The 13,004-nt window shown below is 40.8% G+C and overlaps 1 protein-coding gene across 1 annotated transcript; it reads right to left on the reverse strand.

The window, feature by feature from the left end:
* Window positions 1–110: 110 nt before the first annotated feature.
* znf292a (zinc finger protein 292a) lies at window positions 111–11,855 on the reverse strand. Its single transcript, XM_034149955.1, has 8 exons — window positions 11,706–11,855; window positions 9,540–9,694; window positions 8,564–8,642; window positions 8,119–8,254; window positions 7,777–7,979; window positions 7,374–7,510; window positions 6,810–6,951; window positions 111–6,662 (listed from the first exon to the last, which is right to left on the reverse strand). Exons 1-8 carry the CDS (start codon window positions 11,853–11,855, stop codon window positions 540–542), a joined length of 7,125 nt encoding a protein of 2,374 aa, XP_034005846.1. The 3' UTR covers window positions 111–539.
* Between the last annotated feature and the right edge of the window lie 1,149 nt (window positions 11,856–13,004).

The raw sequence follows: 13,004 nt of genomic DNA on the forward strand, positions 1-13,004 counted from the left end.
GTTTTCCATACAAAAAACTGTATAGACCTAGGAAGACTAATGAACACACATACTCGACTGTGTAAACAACTTAGATATAAGACAAAAAAAACTCAAAACAAGATCTGGAGTCAATATTTATAAAAAGTAACAGTTACATTTCATTGAACACTTTGTGGAAGACATGTAAATATTACAGATAGGTCTACTAGTGTTGAAAAAGGATGAAATAAATACAAACAGAATTTAAAATCCCATAGGGATATATAAAAACATGGTTTTTCTTTAAAAGTCTCCATTTAGCAAAAGAAAAAAAACTTCTTCAGTACTAAGCATAAATACAAACATGTTTCTAAAATCTATGCCCTAAAGATTACCTGGTTATTATGACTAACATACATACTTAAAATCATCCAAGACATTTTTTCATTAAGTACAAAATAGGCCATATAGCTGTGACCATTAGTGTTAACAGTTGGAAATCGGATGCCTAAACAAACCATTCTGCAGCATAACTTCTCAAATCCTGAGTGAGATTGGGTTGAAAACAACGTTTGGGTCTATGATCCGCTATAAAGCCATTTTTTTATTTTGACTATCGGCCTCATGTCTTGTAGCTGCTTTAGCAACAGATCAGCACCATCTGAAAAAGTTGTATCCATGACAATCTTGACATTGCTCACTGCTTTGAGATTAAGAGGATTTCTGAAGTCTACTAACTTTTCACAGCCTCTGAACTCAATTTTACCTTTCATTGCAGATTTCTGTCTGTGAGTTAGTTGTCTTTTGGAGGGCAGTTCAGCATTAGATTTGTCATTTAATTTGCGTTTGGAAGAGTGGGTTGACTCTGAGGTTTCCAAAAACTTAAGGAAAGAGTCTTCAAGTCCTAAAGGCTTGAAAGACCCAGGCATAACCCCATCGTCACGTTGTTCTTGGGCTGTAGGGGTACCAGGATTTGAGTTCTCTCTTGAACTGCTAACAGTCAAACGATTCCTAAGGGTCTGCATCCTCTCCGGACAAGCTGGTGTTGGATGTGCAGGCTTTTTGGGACGACCTCTTTTCATTCCTCCATCTGTCCCAGTGGAAGCTTGAGATTCTGCACTATCATCGTTGGACAGCTTGCTGTCTTCTTGGCCGAGCCGATCCACAAGCTCATCTGTTTTCTGGTCACTGGGCTTTTCGCCATCATCTGGCTCCGTCTCCTCAGAAGATGAGGTTGACGCACCCTCTGATTTGCTTGAATCTTTGAATCTGGAGCGTGAGTATTTTTTGCAGAAAATGAACTGGCTCCTGTGGTCTTCAATATATCTTTCTGTGAGGCCATGAGTGGTGTAATGCTTAAATATATTTCTTTCAGCCCGCTCCACTGCATCGCAGCCTATTATCATGCATGGGTACTGCAGAGCAGACTTCTTGGTGCACATGGCTGATGCCTCATCGTGTGATTTTAGTGTTGGCTTTCCAAAACTAGTCCAGTGTTCAATGGACTTTCCATCTTTCTTTTTTGTGTTTTTCTTCTTCACTTTGAATTTGTTTTCAACATTCTCTTTCCCGTTGAGCCCTGGGAAGAGCCCCATTGCTTTAGTACGTCGTCCGTCACTTGTTTTAGGGTCATAAACATAAGCATGCTTTTTTATCAGGTGACGGAGGAGATTTGATTTTGTACTGTAAACACGGTCACATTCCACAAACTCACACTTGAAAGTTTGATCAACTGAGCCGCTTTCGGAGATGGCGATTTCCTTGTGATAATTCTTAATGTGCTCGATGTACTTTTCCACAGAGTTGAACGGGAGAGCACAATCAGACCGGTCACAGTTGAAAGTCCCTATGTTCATGCTGGCCATCATGGTTGTGGCTTTGTCACGAGTAAACTTGTGAAGTAAGAGGTAATGCTGCACTAACCTTGTGATTCCTAAGAACACCCTTGAACAGTTTTTCACCTGACACCTAACTTCATCGTCTTTGTCTATGCTATGATGGCTCTCTTGGCCATTTTCGACAGTCTCCATTTCTATGTCAGGTTCAGGTTTACTCTGGGGTAGGGATGCCTGATGCATGGCCCTGTAATGGAGAATCAAATTCTGCTGGATGGTAAATGCCGCAGTGCATCCTTCATGAACACAGCGATATGGTCTATATGGACTAAAGGGGTTGTCTGCATCACACATTTTGAGGCTCAACCTTTTCTGATGTTTCTCTTTCCTCTGGTGTTCATCCTTTGTTGGTGTGCTTTTAGAGCTTCCTGGTTTCTCTGGGGAGGATGAAGCAGACGCAATAGAAGGGCTAGACAGTGGCTCTTTTAGTTTGCTAGATGATGCATCTGATCGTCCGTGCTGCTTTTTCCCTTTGCCAACAGGACTGAGTTTCTCCTGTAAATGGCATTTCTGTTTCACATCTGGACTCTTGTTTAAAACAGCCACTTCAGGTTGCTCTGGAGCTTTTTCATGAACTGATGGTGCCACCTGACAGAGCGACATATCAGTCATGTAGTTTTGAGGTGGGGGAAGTTGTGCAACAATAGATACATCGGGAATGAAGCCCTGTTTACCGGCATCTCCTGGTAAAGTGTTCTGAGGAGCTTGTGGATTGTTCTCATTGTCTGTTTGAGGTGCAATTGCAATGTCAAGTGGTTCCTGTTTTATATTAGGTAACACACCTGCAGATGGTCCCGAACGACTGGAATTGGCATCAGTAGTCGCACAGCCAATTAACACATCATCTTTGTTCAGTCTAAATGCACGCCTGTTTCGAGCACTGATCCTTAGCTTCTGCATTTCTGCCTTTGACAATCGATGAACTTTTTCGTAGTGAATTCTCAAACCTGTCGTTCTCGTGAATGTTTTGGGGCATATCTGACAAGGATATGGAGACAGTTTGGATGGGGTCTTTTTAAGTTCTTCTATCATCTCATTAGAGTAATCATGCATTTTACTTAAGTGTTTGAATAATGCCTCCTTGGTCATAAATGAGTACTCACACTCATCCTGGTCACATTTAAAAGGCTTGGGGATCTTTTCAGTGGGCTTGTCATCACTTTTAGTTGGTATTTTACTTTTTTCAATGTCACGGGGTTTAACACGATGACTGACATTTTGCTCTAATGACAAAGCATTCCGCCTCCTTTCCTGTGCAGCCTCAATCAAATCTAACCTTTGAAAGGCATGGGAAATTTCCATCAAGTGATCCTCTTGACGAGGTATAACGAGGGGTGGATTTGCCAACTCTCCGGCCTTCTGTTGCTGGTTTTCGGAGGAGTCTGAATAGTCCATTATATTTGTATGTTGGGGCTCCTGTTTCATCAGCAAGGGTGAAGTCAAAGAAGTCAAGCTAGAAGATTCTTGTGAGAAATCACCATTTGACATGTTGAATGCTGCTCCATTTGTATCAACGACATTGGGGTCATTGAGAAAATCAAGAAAAGATGTTGGCAGATCAGCTGTTAGGTCAATTTCATCTACAGGCCTGCACTGGGAGCGTTTAGATAAGTGACCTCCGAGAGACTTGGTGCTTGTGAACTCTCTGAAGCATCTCCTGCAGATGACTTTGCCATCCTTAATGATGGCTGGCCATTTGGTTCGCTTGCTCAACCTGCCTCGTTTTCCTTTCTGCACGTCAGGGTCACCTGCCTTTTCATCTGAGAGAAGAGCCTCACAGTCAGCACCAGGCGAGTCTGCTTCATAGGTGAAATCTGTATGAATGACATTGTTTGAACTGAGCATTCCATCCACAGAGTCTTCCATGTGTTCATAACAAGGAGTGGAGACATTCTCTGTTTTAATTATTTCATTTGTTGCTTTTGATGCAAGCGGGGCCTCTGGGGTTAAACATTTCACAGGAATATCAACTGAGGAGCCTTGAGTAGGACAGGAGTTTTCACTCTGAGCATATGGAGTGTGGTAAGTTCCTTCAGCTAGGCTATCAATTGTTGAGATACTGTTTCCGCTATCCAACTGGCTTGTCATACTTGCATTGCTTTTTCCCCCATCTACACTGTCTCCACGGCCCTCTGGATGCATAAGTCCATACTGATGCCCACTGTTATGGATTTGCCCTCCATTGTCAAGCATCAGAGAACTGGACACATACTGAGACATCAAACTTGAAACTGAAGGAGCATGTGACATAGAGGGACCATGTATAACTGCCATAGGAGGACCTCTGTCCGAGGGGAGAGGCGCTGTTGCTTGATAAGGGTCAGCCTGCCATTGATGATAGCTACGAGGGGGGTATTCATTCATGTTGAAGGGTTCTGGATAGCAATTGTTCGCTGGGGGTGAAGACCATGTCTCGGGCATGTCTGACTGCATCATTCCGCTGGGATTATTTGGGCTTTCCCATGACGGATAAACTGTGGGGTTTACCATTGGAGTGATAGGCACAGGCTCCATTGATCCAGAATAGCATTGGGCAGGTGAGGTTGAAGATCCCATTGGGTAATCCATTTGCTGCATCCCAGGTTTGTTGCATAGTATTCCTGGCTGACTTGACGGCCTGTTCCCTTGGTTCTGAAAGGGATTAGGTGAAGCTGGCCCATTTGACACCTTTTTTGCTGTGATTTTGGCCACTTTGTTATATTTCTTTGCCAATTTCCAATCTTCAAATATGTCAGGGTGTTGCTTCTTCACATGCCTAGACAGACTTTTGTTGGTGCTGTAGGCCCTTGTGCACTCACTATGTGGGCAGCTATGCAGGTTCTCCTCATTGCCAGCAGATACAGAAGGCGTATTGGAAGGATATCCTTGCAGTGAACAAGGAATTTCTGTCTTGATTTGACTGGGAGAAATTATTTGTGGAATCACTTTTGGAAGTTCATTGCTTTGCATATTATCCTCTCCTTGTTGACTTGCCAAAGGGTCTTTTGCACTTGGTTCATGATTTCCTAGTGGGATCTCACTTCTTCCAGCTCCCATATCACGGTGCACATGAGGAAGCTCTGGGGCTGGTTCAACATCAACTGTTGCTGGAGTGGGGTTTGTTAGAGGAGTGTAGCATGTATCTGCTTCTTGCATTTCAGGATATCCTGCAGAATTCAGCATGCTTTCAATAGAGTGTTTAACTCTCACAGGAACAGGTTCTTTACCGAGGTCTGGTGAGCTGCAAGGAGACGCATTTGCATTTGAGTCCTCCTTCATATATATATCTGTATCAACCCTTTCAATATTGACAACTGCAGAATCTTCTTTGCTCAGGGTGCTCTCTGGTGTTGGTTCTACTTTTGGAGTATCAGGAGGGTTTTCATGTGTGACATGTGGAGTGTTTACTGCATCATTTGTACAATGACTCTGTTGGTGTGACAAGAATTGAGACTGGGAGTAAAATATTTTGCCACAGTTGTCTGTTTGGCAGGTGTAGGTAAGGTAATGCTGAGCCTCGTGATCGTACAACAGGTAGGCCTCGCTGAAAACTTCGCCACAGTTAGGAAACATGCACTGGGCCTTAAACTCGGGATGTGTTTTTCTATGCATGAGAAGCTCAGAATTTGAGTTAAAGTTGGCCTTGCAATCCAACTGTATGCATATGTATGGTTTGCTGCCACAATGCATCTGCAAATGATCATTTAGATGTCTGACATTGACAAACTGCCGTCTGCAGTACTGGCATACCACTTTCTGTTTTTGTATCTCTAAAAATCTCATGGCCTCGTCGTCGTCCTTGTGAGATCTGACATGAGCCATGAGGTTGCGGAAAAACTTGAAAGCCTTGGAACAATTTTTGACAGGACAGAAACAGTCTTGACTTATGTTTGTGTCAGATGTAGTTTGTTCTATCTTAACAGGAGATGCTAATTGGTCGCTGATTTGAGATTCAACTTTAACAGGACTCATGCTCACCTTGGTGGCTACTTTTGAATGTTTTGATGGACTTTTAGGGGACTGAGGTACCTTCCTAGCAGCTTTCATTGCAGCTAGTCTCTCTTTGCAAGATTGCTTTACATGTGATGCTACATGTGGCTCTAGAATCTCCCTTGTTTCAAAACTGTCGGCACAAATTGGACAAAGATAAACTCCATCTTTGAAGTGCTTCTGTGCATGGCGAACAATTCTGTGACCCAAGAACTCCTTATCGCATAAAACACAATACTGCATGTAGGCTCGCCAATTTCTGAACCGGGCTGACACAAAACCCTGCTCCCGAAGCTTTTTAGCCTCTCGGTTTTTTTCTCTTTCATCCGTGATCTCGTTAAGTTCATTTGTAGTGGTAAGCAGAAAATCCTCCAGGTCTCTGTATTCAGGGAGTTTACCAAGTGCATTGTCCACCTCCTGTTCGTCTGTGTCATTGAGTGTGTCTATAGATGACACAATAGCTGCCTCATCTCCCATTAATGCCAAGCAGTTGCGTTTTAGCGTTTTCCAGTCCCAAAACTCTGGATCAAAAGGCCACTGTGTCTTGAAGGCCAGCAGTAACTCGCAGCGTAAAGAATTGGGCACTGGCAGACTCCCATCCTCCTCAGGCTTTTGGTCAGGTTCGTTGTACAGTGACTCCACAGCATAATACGAGTCAACAGTAGGCTGGAGGAGGAACTCGGTCAGCTGACATGCACGCTTAACCTCCAAATCAGTTGGCAAGAGGCAGGATATTGTTTTGCAGATGGTGGACTTGCTATCTTTATGGTCACTGGATGTCATTTTGAGAGCTTGAATGCACATTTCCACACACACTGGAAGCCCCACCTCACTAACCTATAGAAATAATAAAGCAACAAAAATGCAAAGATTATTATTTTAAGTCCTCTTTGAGGTGCAGTATCATATGAGTAATTTTTGCTGTGAATAGTCATGTGTTATGGTTCTGCTATCATCTACAAATGCGTAAACTATTTATCTTACCTCGTTTTGAATTACTTTGATTAGAAACAGAATATGACAGACACTTCTGCAGAGGAGAGCCATCTCTTTGCTGTGACCAAGAAATGCATCAGCTGACGACTCTAAACGCATGAGTAGCTTACTCCAGAACAGTGTGAGTTCCCTGCAAAACATCAGAAACACAACTATTAAAAACAGATACTTACTATTTGGATTGCTGAATCGTCTTTTCATTCTGTATTATGATTATTCTATTTAAAAAATAATAAGTACATATATTGAGTATTTGGATGACAATAAATCTAAGTCTACTGCATCGTTTTTACTTTAAAATTAGCTGAGCATAAGTCCTTTATTAACAGCATGCCTCTCTTCCCTCAAGTACAACATGTATTAAGATACAGGGACCTACAAACACACACAATCAGCCTCTGAAATATGCTCCAAAAAGGTCAGTGAGTATCTTTGTGCACATGATTTGTACAGAGAGTGCTTCAGTTTGGATGAACCAATTACGTAATGTATTGGTTCAATGACCACTGTATTTTGTAAGGGTATTTATCTGGAATAAACAGCCACACTCACCAGGCACAATAAACATCTCCTTGAAGTAGCTGTCGTTTGAGAAAGGCCGAACATAAGCAGAGAGCTCCTTTCTCATCTCCTTCTGACTCCAAGTTGCAGATCATTTCAAGAGCATCTTTACAGTCTATTGACGCAATCTATTTTAAAGGAAAGAAAGAAATAAGATAGTGGATCACAGGAAAATAGTCAATTTATATTAACTAAATAAATCAGCTAATCTTTCATATTTGATAACACTGCTGGGACATTTTGTTATTATTCTAAGTGATAAGTGATTACTGGGTTTTGGTCATTAGACTACATTTCAGTTCAGTTTTGGTAAATAAAAGTCCATCTTCAGTCCAATTGTCCATTTGCTACAATGTGTTTAAATGTAGTGAGTGTAATGTGTGTAATTGTTTACCTCCTCCATTAGCTGCTCCTGACTTCTTTTCATGCAGATGCAAAGCAAGTAGGTTTGCTTGAAGTTTCCTTTTCCTTCATATCCCGGATACTCTGAGCACATCTTAGCCAGTACAGCAGCTTTATCAACACTCTCCACTTTAATTAGGTGCTTTATTCTCATGTTCAGAAGTGCGGCACCTTCGAACTCAAGATATTCATGTACTAAGAAAGAAAAGTTAAAAAAAAAGACAAAAGTCAAGAAAGTTCAGATGAGATGCAGAATATTACAATACAATTATAAATGTGTAATTAAAGCTGCACAAGTCAGAAAGGTGCATTTTTAAACTAAGTAGGATCTAACCTTGCTCAGTTTGAGGGATTTTATTGGACATGATGCTGCTTAGTGTGGTGTTGGACCAGACGCCATCCTGTTGTGCCAGAACTGAGAGCAGGCAAAGCTGTGTGCTCCCAGTTTCTAACAAAAGGCTGTGTGCCAACTGCAACATAATATATATTAAGACATAATTACCAACATTTCAGTGAGTGAGTCATATGTAATGATAGACAGTAAAGAGTCTAACATAATTGTTTGGACAAGGTTACCGTATTACTATTACTATTAAACATTGTACAACTCTTTTAAACATTTGATGTTGTTTTTATAAAGAGAACCAACAGATTGAAACTTTCAGGGAATGTGTTTTTTGATTGCTTTCAATGATTGGCTCAACCTAATGCATTCAATTCATTACTAAACAACTTTTCATTGCTTATCACTGCAAAGATAAATGCCTGGGAAAGCTGACCTTCATGGAGGACTGAAACTCCTCCCATAAGGCACCAGGGACATGCTGGGGCAGTAAGAGCAGCAGCTCCGCACAGCTCCTGTAAACCCAACACAGTCATTTGTTAAAGGCACATTTAGGTCAAGGCTGTGCACACATTTACAAAAATTAAGGGTGGCCATACAAGAATAACTATGCACCAAGTGTGAAGCATTAAAGTCAGTGTAAAATAAAGATGACAAACAGGACAAAGAGGGGTGTAAATCAACAGCATCGAGACACTTTAATTACATGGATCAATATTGGTGTACGTGTATGTGTTATTAAATAAAGATCAGTACTTAATAATCAATAACAAAAAAGGTTACATCATTGCATTGTATAATTGTTGCCTCTGTTTCTTTTCATTTTTTAGTGTTCACCTAACCACCTTGTGCAAAGTATATTCTGTTGCCCATCCCAAATATGTCGAAGCTCCCCAAGAGGTAGCCTAAATTTCTATTCCGCTTACCGCCTCAAGGACTTTGCCTTTATCACAAGAGCACACTTTGTGAACAGAGGAGTAGTTTCTCCCTGGATATTGATGCAGAGTGTTTTAATCTTTTTATATCCACATTTCTGATCTTTTAAAATATGGATTTGGATGCGTTTTCTTTCATGGTTATTGTCAAATATTGTGCAACTTCTGTGCAGGATTGCTGTCTTCAAAATGATGAAGCCGGACAAAGAGTAAACTATATAATTGGAACTGCAAAGCAAACCAATATTAGGTATGATATCATTTGCACATCCAAAACCTGTAACCCATACATTGCAACATGAACTTTAGAATACCACAGGAAATACTTAAGGAGGATGCTTTCTCCAACATGCAATTTGAGCATTATGTTTCATCAATATTTAACACATATTACAGGTCAATGACATGCTGAAAGGTATAATAAAACAAAATACAGAATATTGAAAACTCTAATTTCCAGAAAGAGTTTCTACTCACAGTGCTAATTTTTCAAGTAGGAGTGGCACGTTTTCACATTCGGAGGAGAGACAGGAGGCTGCCTGAGCGAAGCTGAGGATGGCCACAGTGTAGACCTCCAGCAAAGGCAGAGGATCTTCATCAGTTTTCCAACGGCCGACATGTTCCACAAGGACCTGCCAAACATAGGAATACTTACAATTAGATCCAAACTATTGATTAATTGATTGTTTGTTTTTGCCACACCTGTGTATAGCAATACGGGTTAAGAAATGTAAAGACGAACACAATGTGTATAAATCATAAAATCCCAAAAACCCAATAAAAATGGGACCAATTAATACATCTAATTAGTAATTTAATCATTTTTCATTATTTTTTCATCATTATTTGTTCATGGTTATTCTTAGGGTTTTTGCAACTACCTAGCAAAGAAAAACCATTTGGAGATATCACCTTTCATACTGGGACATTATGACATACATTTTCAAAATGTTCTGCATTTTCCAAACTCATTAACTAATACCAATAGATCTTACAACGGTATATAAATCAATAATGAAATCCATAGTTAGGGTTGTAGCTCTATACGCTTACTTGTTAGCCCAACTATTTGTGTCCCTTTGTATACTTTCTATAGTTCGGCAGTTGTATAAGTGTAATAACATATAAAGTAGTGAGTCCAGTTTGACAACAATATAAGTTAAGGAAACCATGGTAGTAAAAGACAGATTAAAGACTTGATAATCATGACAGCATCAAAATAAAACATGTTTAGTGAGGAAAAAAGATCCCATTCCTCAAAAAAGGTAGCAATGTTATATTTAATGTAAACATTGAAAGTCACTATAAAGTTTAAAGTTTGCTTTGATTTAAAAAAAAAAACCATCACCTAACTTTCGAAAAAAAAAAAAAAAACGAATTCCAAACTATTAATTTAAGGATGCGAAAAATGCATTTGTATACTCTTATTATCTACTGATTACATAATCCAGCAGAGATGTAGACACGTAAAATAACAACGCACCAGTTATGTGTGGCTCAGCAAAAAAAAACTTCTTTATCCTCCCTCTTTTTTTTCCAAACCCCAGCTCAAATAACGCCTAACCTTCATCAATGAAAACTCCCTCCATTTCTTCGACACAGAAAAACTCTACAGATCCATTTCATCCTGAATGACTCCATTATTCCTGCAGTTTTACTCTTACGAGATAAATCTCCATCATGGCACAAAACTACAGCATGCAGCCCGAGGCTCGTCCCCTTTTACTCAAATAACTTTAAAGTTGCATTCTTTACCGGCGTTGAATGTTGGATAGAAACACACTAATAATCCAAACTATTTTGGTGCAATGGCAGTAATTCACAAGGTTATATAAATTAAATGGAGACATCGCATCATATGTTCGTGGTCAGGGCAAATTAATGAGAAGGATGTGTAATGGAGTCAGTGACCACCGCCACACTTTCCCTTTTTAATCACTGTCTCAGCCAGCTGCAGGCAGATTGGTTGCTGTAACATTGACATCCATCTAACATATTTCACTGGTGCTGGGTATACGACTGTAATAAACATCTCCGCTGATGTGGTTAGCTGGATTAATTAGGGCAAAAGGCCTGGGCTAGCACCTTGGAAAAAATCATTGATCTTTCCGTACAATTAAACAGCTTCAAAAAAGTAACCAATTTTCACACCAAGCTAAAACTTAAGACAGCATGCAGCGTTATAACGTTTTTATTGTCTTTTCAAAGGGGGACACAACCGTTTAATTCAGTGCATTTCAATGCAATGGCCCTGTAAAATTTCGCTAACGTAGCTACCCGTTTTTTGCACAGCATGACCACTGCACAGGACAGGGGGACCCTGCATACCAGCTAGCAACATTCATCTGCTATTAGCTATCTGGCCTGGAAAATACCAGTAATAGATGCACGGCGCGCACACGTTGGTGTGACTTATCGTCGCATGGATTGTCAGACTTTGCAAAAAGGTTCATGCCATAAACGATCATCATTGAGAGAATGGCTGAAAACCATGGAGGAGTTTTTTTCCCCATCTTGAAATGCCAGGCATAGGCAGCTAGCTCCTTAGCTACATTGTTGTAGCAAACGTAGACGCGCATCCTCGGCCAGGAAGCCAGAGGGGCTGCAGGCTGCCCGGGATGAGCAGCAGGAGGACGGGCTAACCTGGCAAAACTCCTGGCAGAAATGCAGGGAGGCTTCCAGCGGGGACTGCGAACTCTCTTTCAAAGCTGTGGTCAAACCCTGGAACCGCTCTCGGAGCTCCTCGATAGCTTTCCGTGTGTCATATTCCTTCTCTGTCTCCCCCTCCGCCATCTTCACAACAATCACGACCGCGTACGCACAGATGTTACGCTGCCAGACTCGCACACGCACGCGCACGCAGAGGGGGAAGGGTGAGTACAGAGTGTGCTCCACACACACACACACACACACACACCCCTGATGTCAACAAAGCATCCATGGCCTTACTGTGGCACAAAATCACACTCTGCAAACAGAGTGAACGTGAAGTGTTTGCTCATCACCTAATCAGTATGATTGGACTCCTGGATTACCCTGATGCTGTTACCATCCGTGCAAAGACAGGCTACTGCAAGTCGGCCATGACCTCCAAGCACTGAGCAGTATAAGACAAACATAACCTTTTATATTTTCATGAACATTTTAAACAAGCTCCAACACCCCAGGGGCACGGTATTCTTGTGTTTCTTGTCCCTCCTGATCATTCAGATTGCAGGGTCAGCTCGATGCTTCAGTGTGACTGCAGCAGTTCACTTACAGGGGTCAGTCAGCTGAAAGACTCCTAGTTGAACATCTGGCCTCAAAGGCAACATGTTACTTAGCATGTTATAAGTGACGTAAAAGCATTATGATTATGTTTTTATATTATAAGGGGCATACAATGTTAAAAGGAGTAATGCCACCAAAGCTCTGATTATTGTATAGTACTTACTACTTACTATGATATCTTGAAGTTGAATATTATCCTCAAAATGTAGCTAAATACAATCTTCAAACAAATGGCTGGTTTTACCCATTTCCCAACCTCCATCTACACACACTAAAAATTGCTTCATTTGATTTCTCAACCATTTATAATCTGAAGGTCTTGGGAAGTTTTGATCATATTACCCACTCTTCATCAGCAGATTAAGTTTGCGCAGGTGTCGTGACATTTTTAAATTTCAAATTACCATTAATGTACCACTTTTTTCCAGCACATTTTCACAGCTTTCATTTTCTATTTATTGGCTTCTTGACCAATTTTTCAGATTTCTCATGTCACAAACCTGTTATCAACCTCAAAGTCATTTTTGTACTTTAAGACTGCTACTTGTGTTACTATTCCATTATATTTATTTTGCAGTGTATTGGACCGAAGCAACTCAGTATTTCGTAAAGTACTAAATAGCCCTCAAAACACACAATGCAATACCATGCATTTAGAGTAAGACGCATTCA

This window comes from Trematomus bernacchii, unplaced genomic scaffold (genome assembly GCF_902827165.1).
Source record: "Trematomus bernacchii unplaced genomic scaffold, fTreBer1.1, whole genome shotgun sequence".
Lineage (NCBI taxonomy): Eukaryota > Metazoa > Chordata > Actinopteri > Perciformes > Nototheniidae > Trematomus > Trematomus bernacchii.

What these genes read in the sequence shown, in the direction of transcription:
- znf292a (XM_034149955.1), bottom strand. Translation starts at nt 11,855, where the DNA reads ATGGCGGAGGGGGAGACAGAGAAGGAATATGACACACGGAAAGCTATC. An exon ending in TCTGCCAGGAGTTTTGCCAG is followed by an intron (nt 9,695 to 11,705) that starts GTTAGCCCGTCC and finishes TATGTTTGGCAG; the next exon opens with GTCCTTGTGGAACATGTCGG. An exon ending in AATCCCTCAAACTGAGCAAG is followed by an intron (nt 7,980 to 8,118) that starts GTTAGATCCTAC and finishes TTTCTTTCTTAG; the next exon opens with TACATGAATATCTTGAGTTC.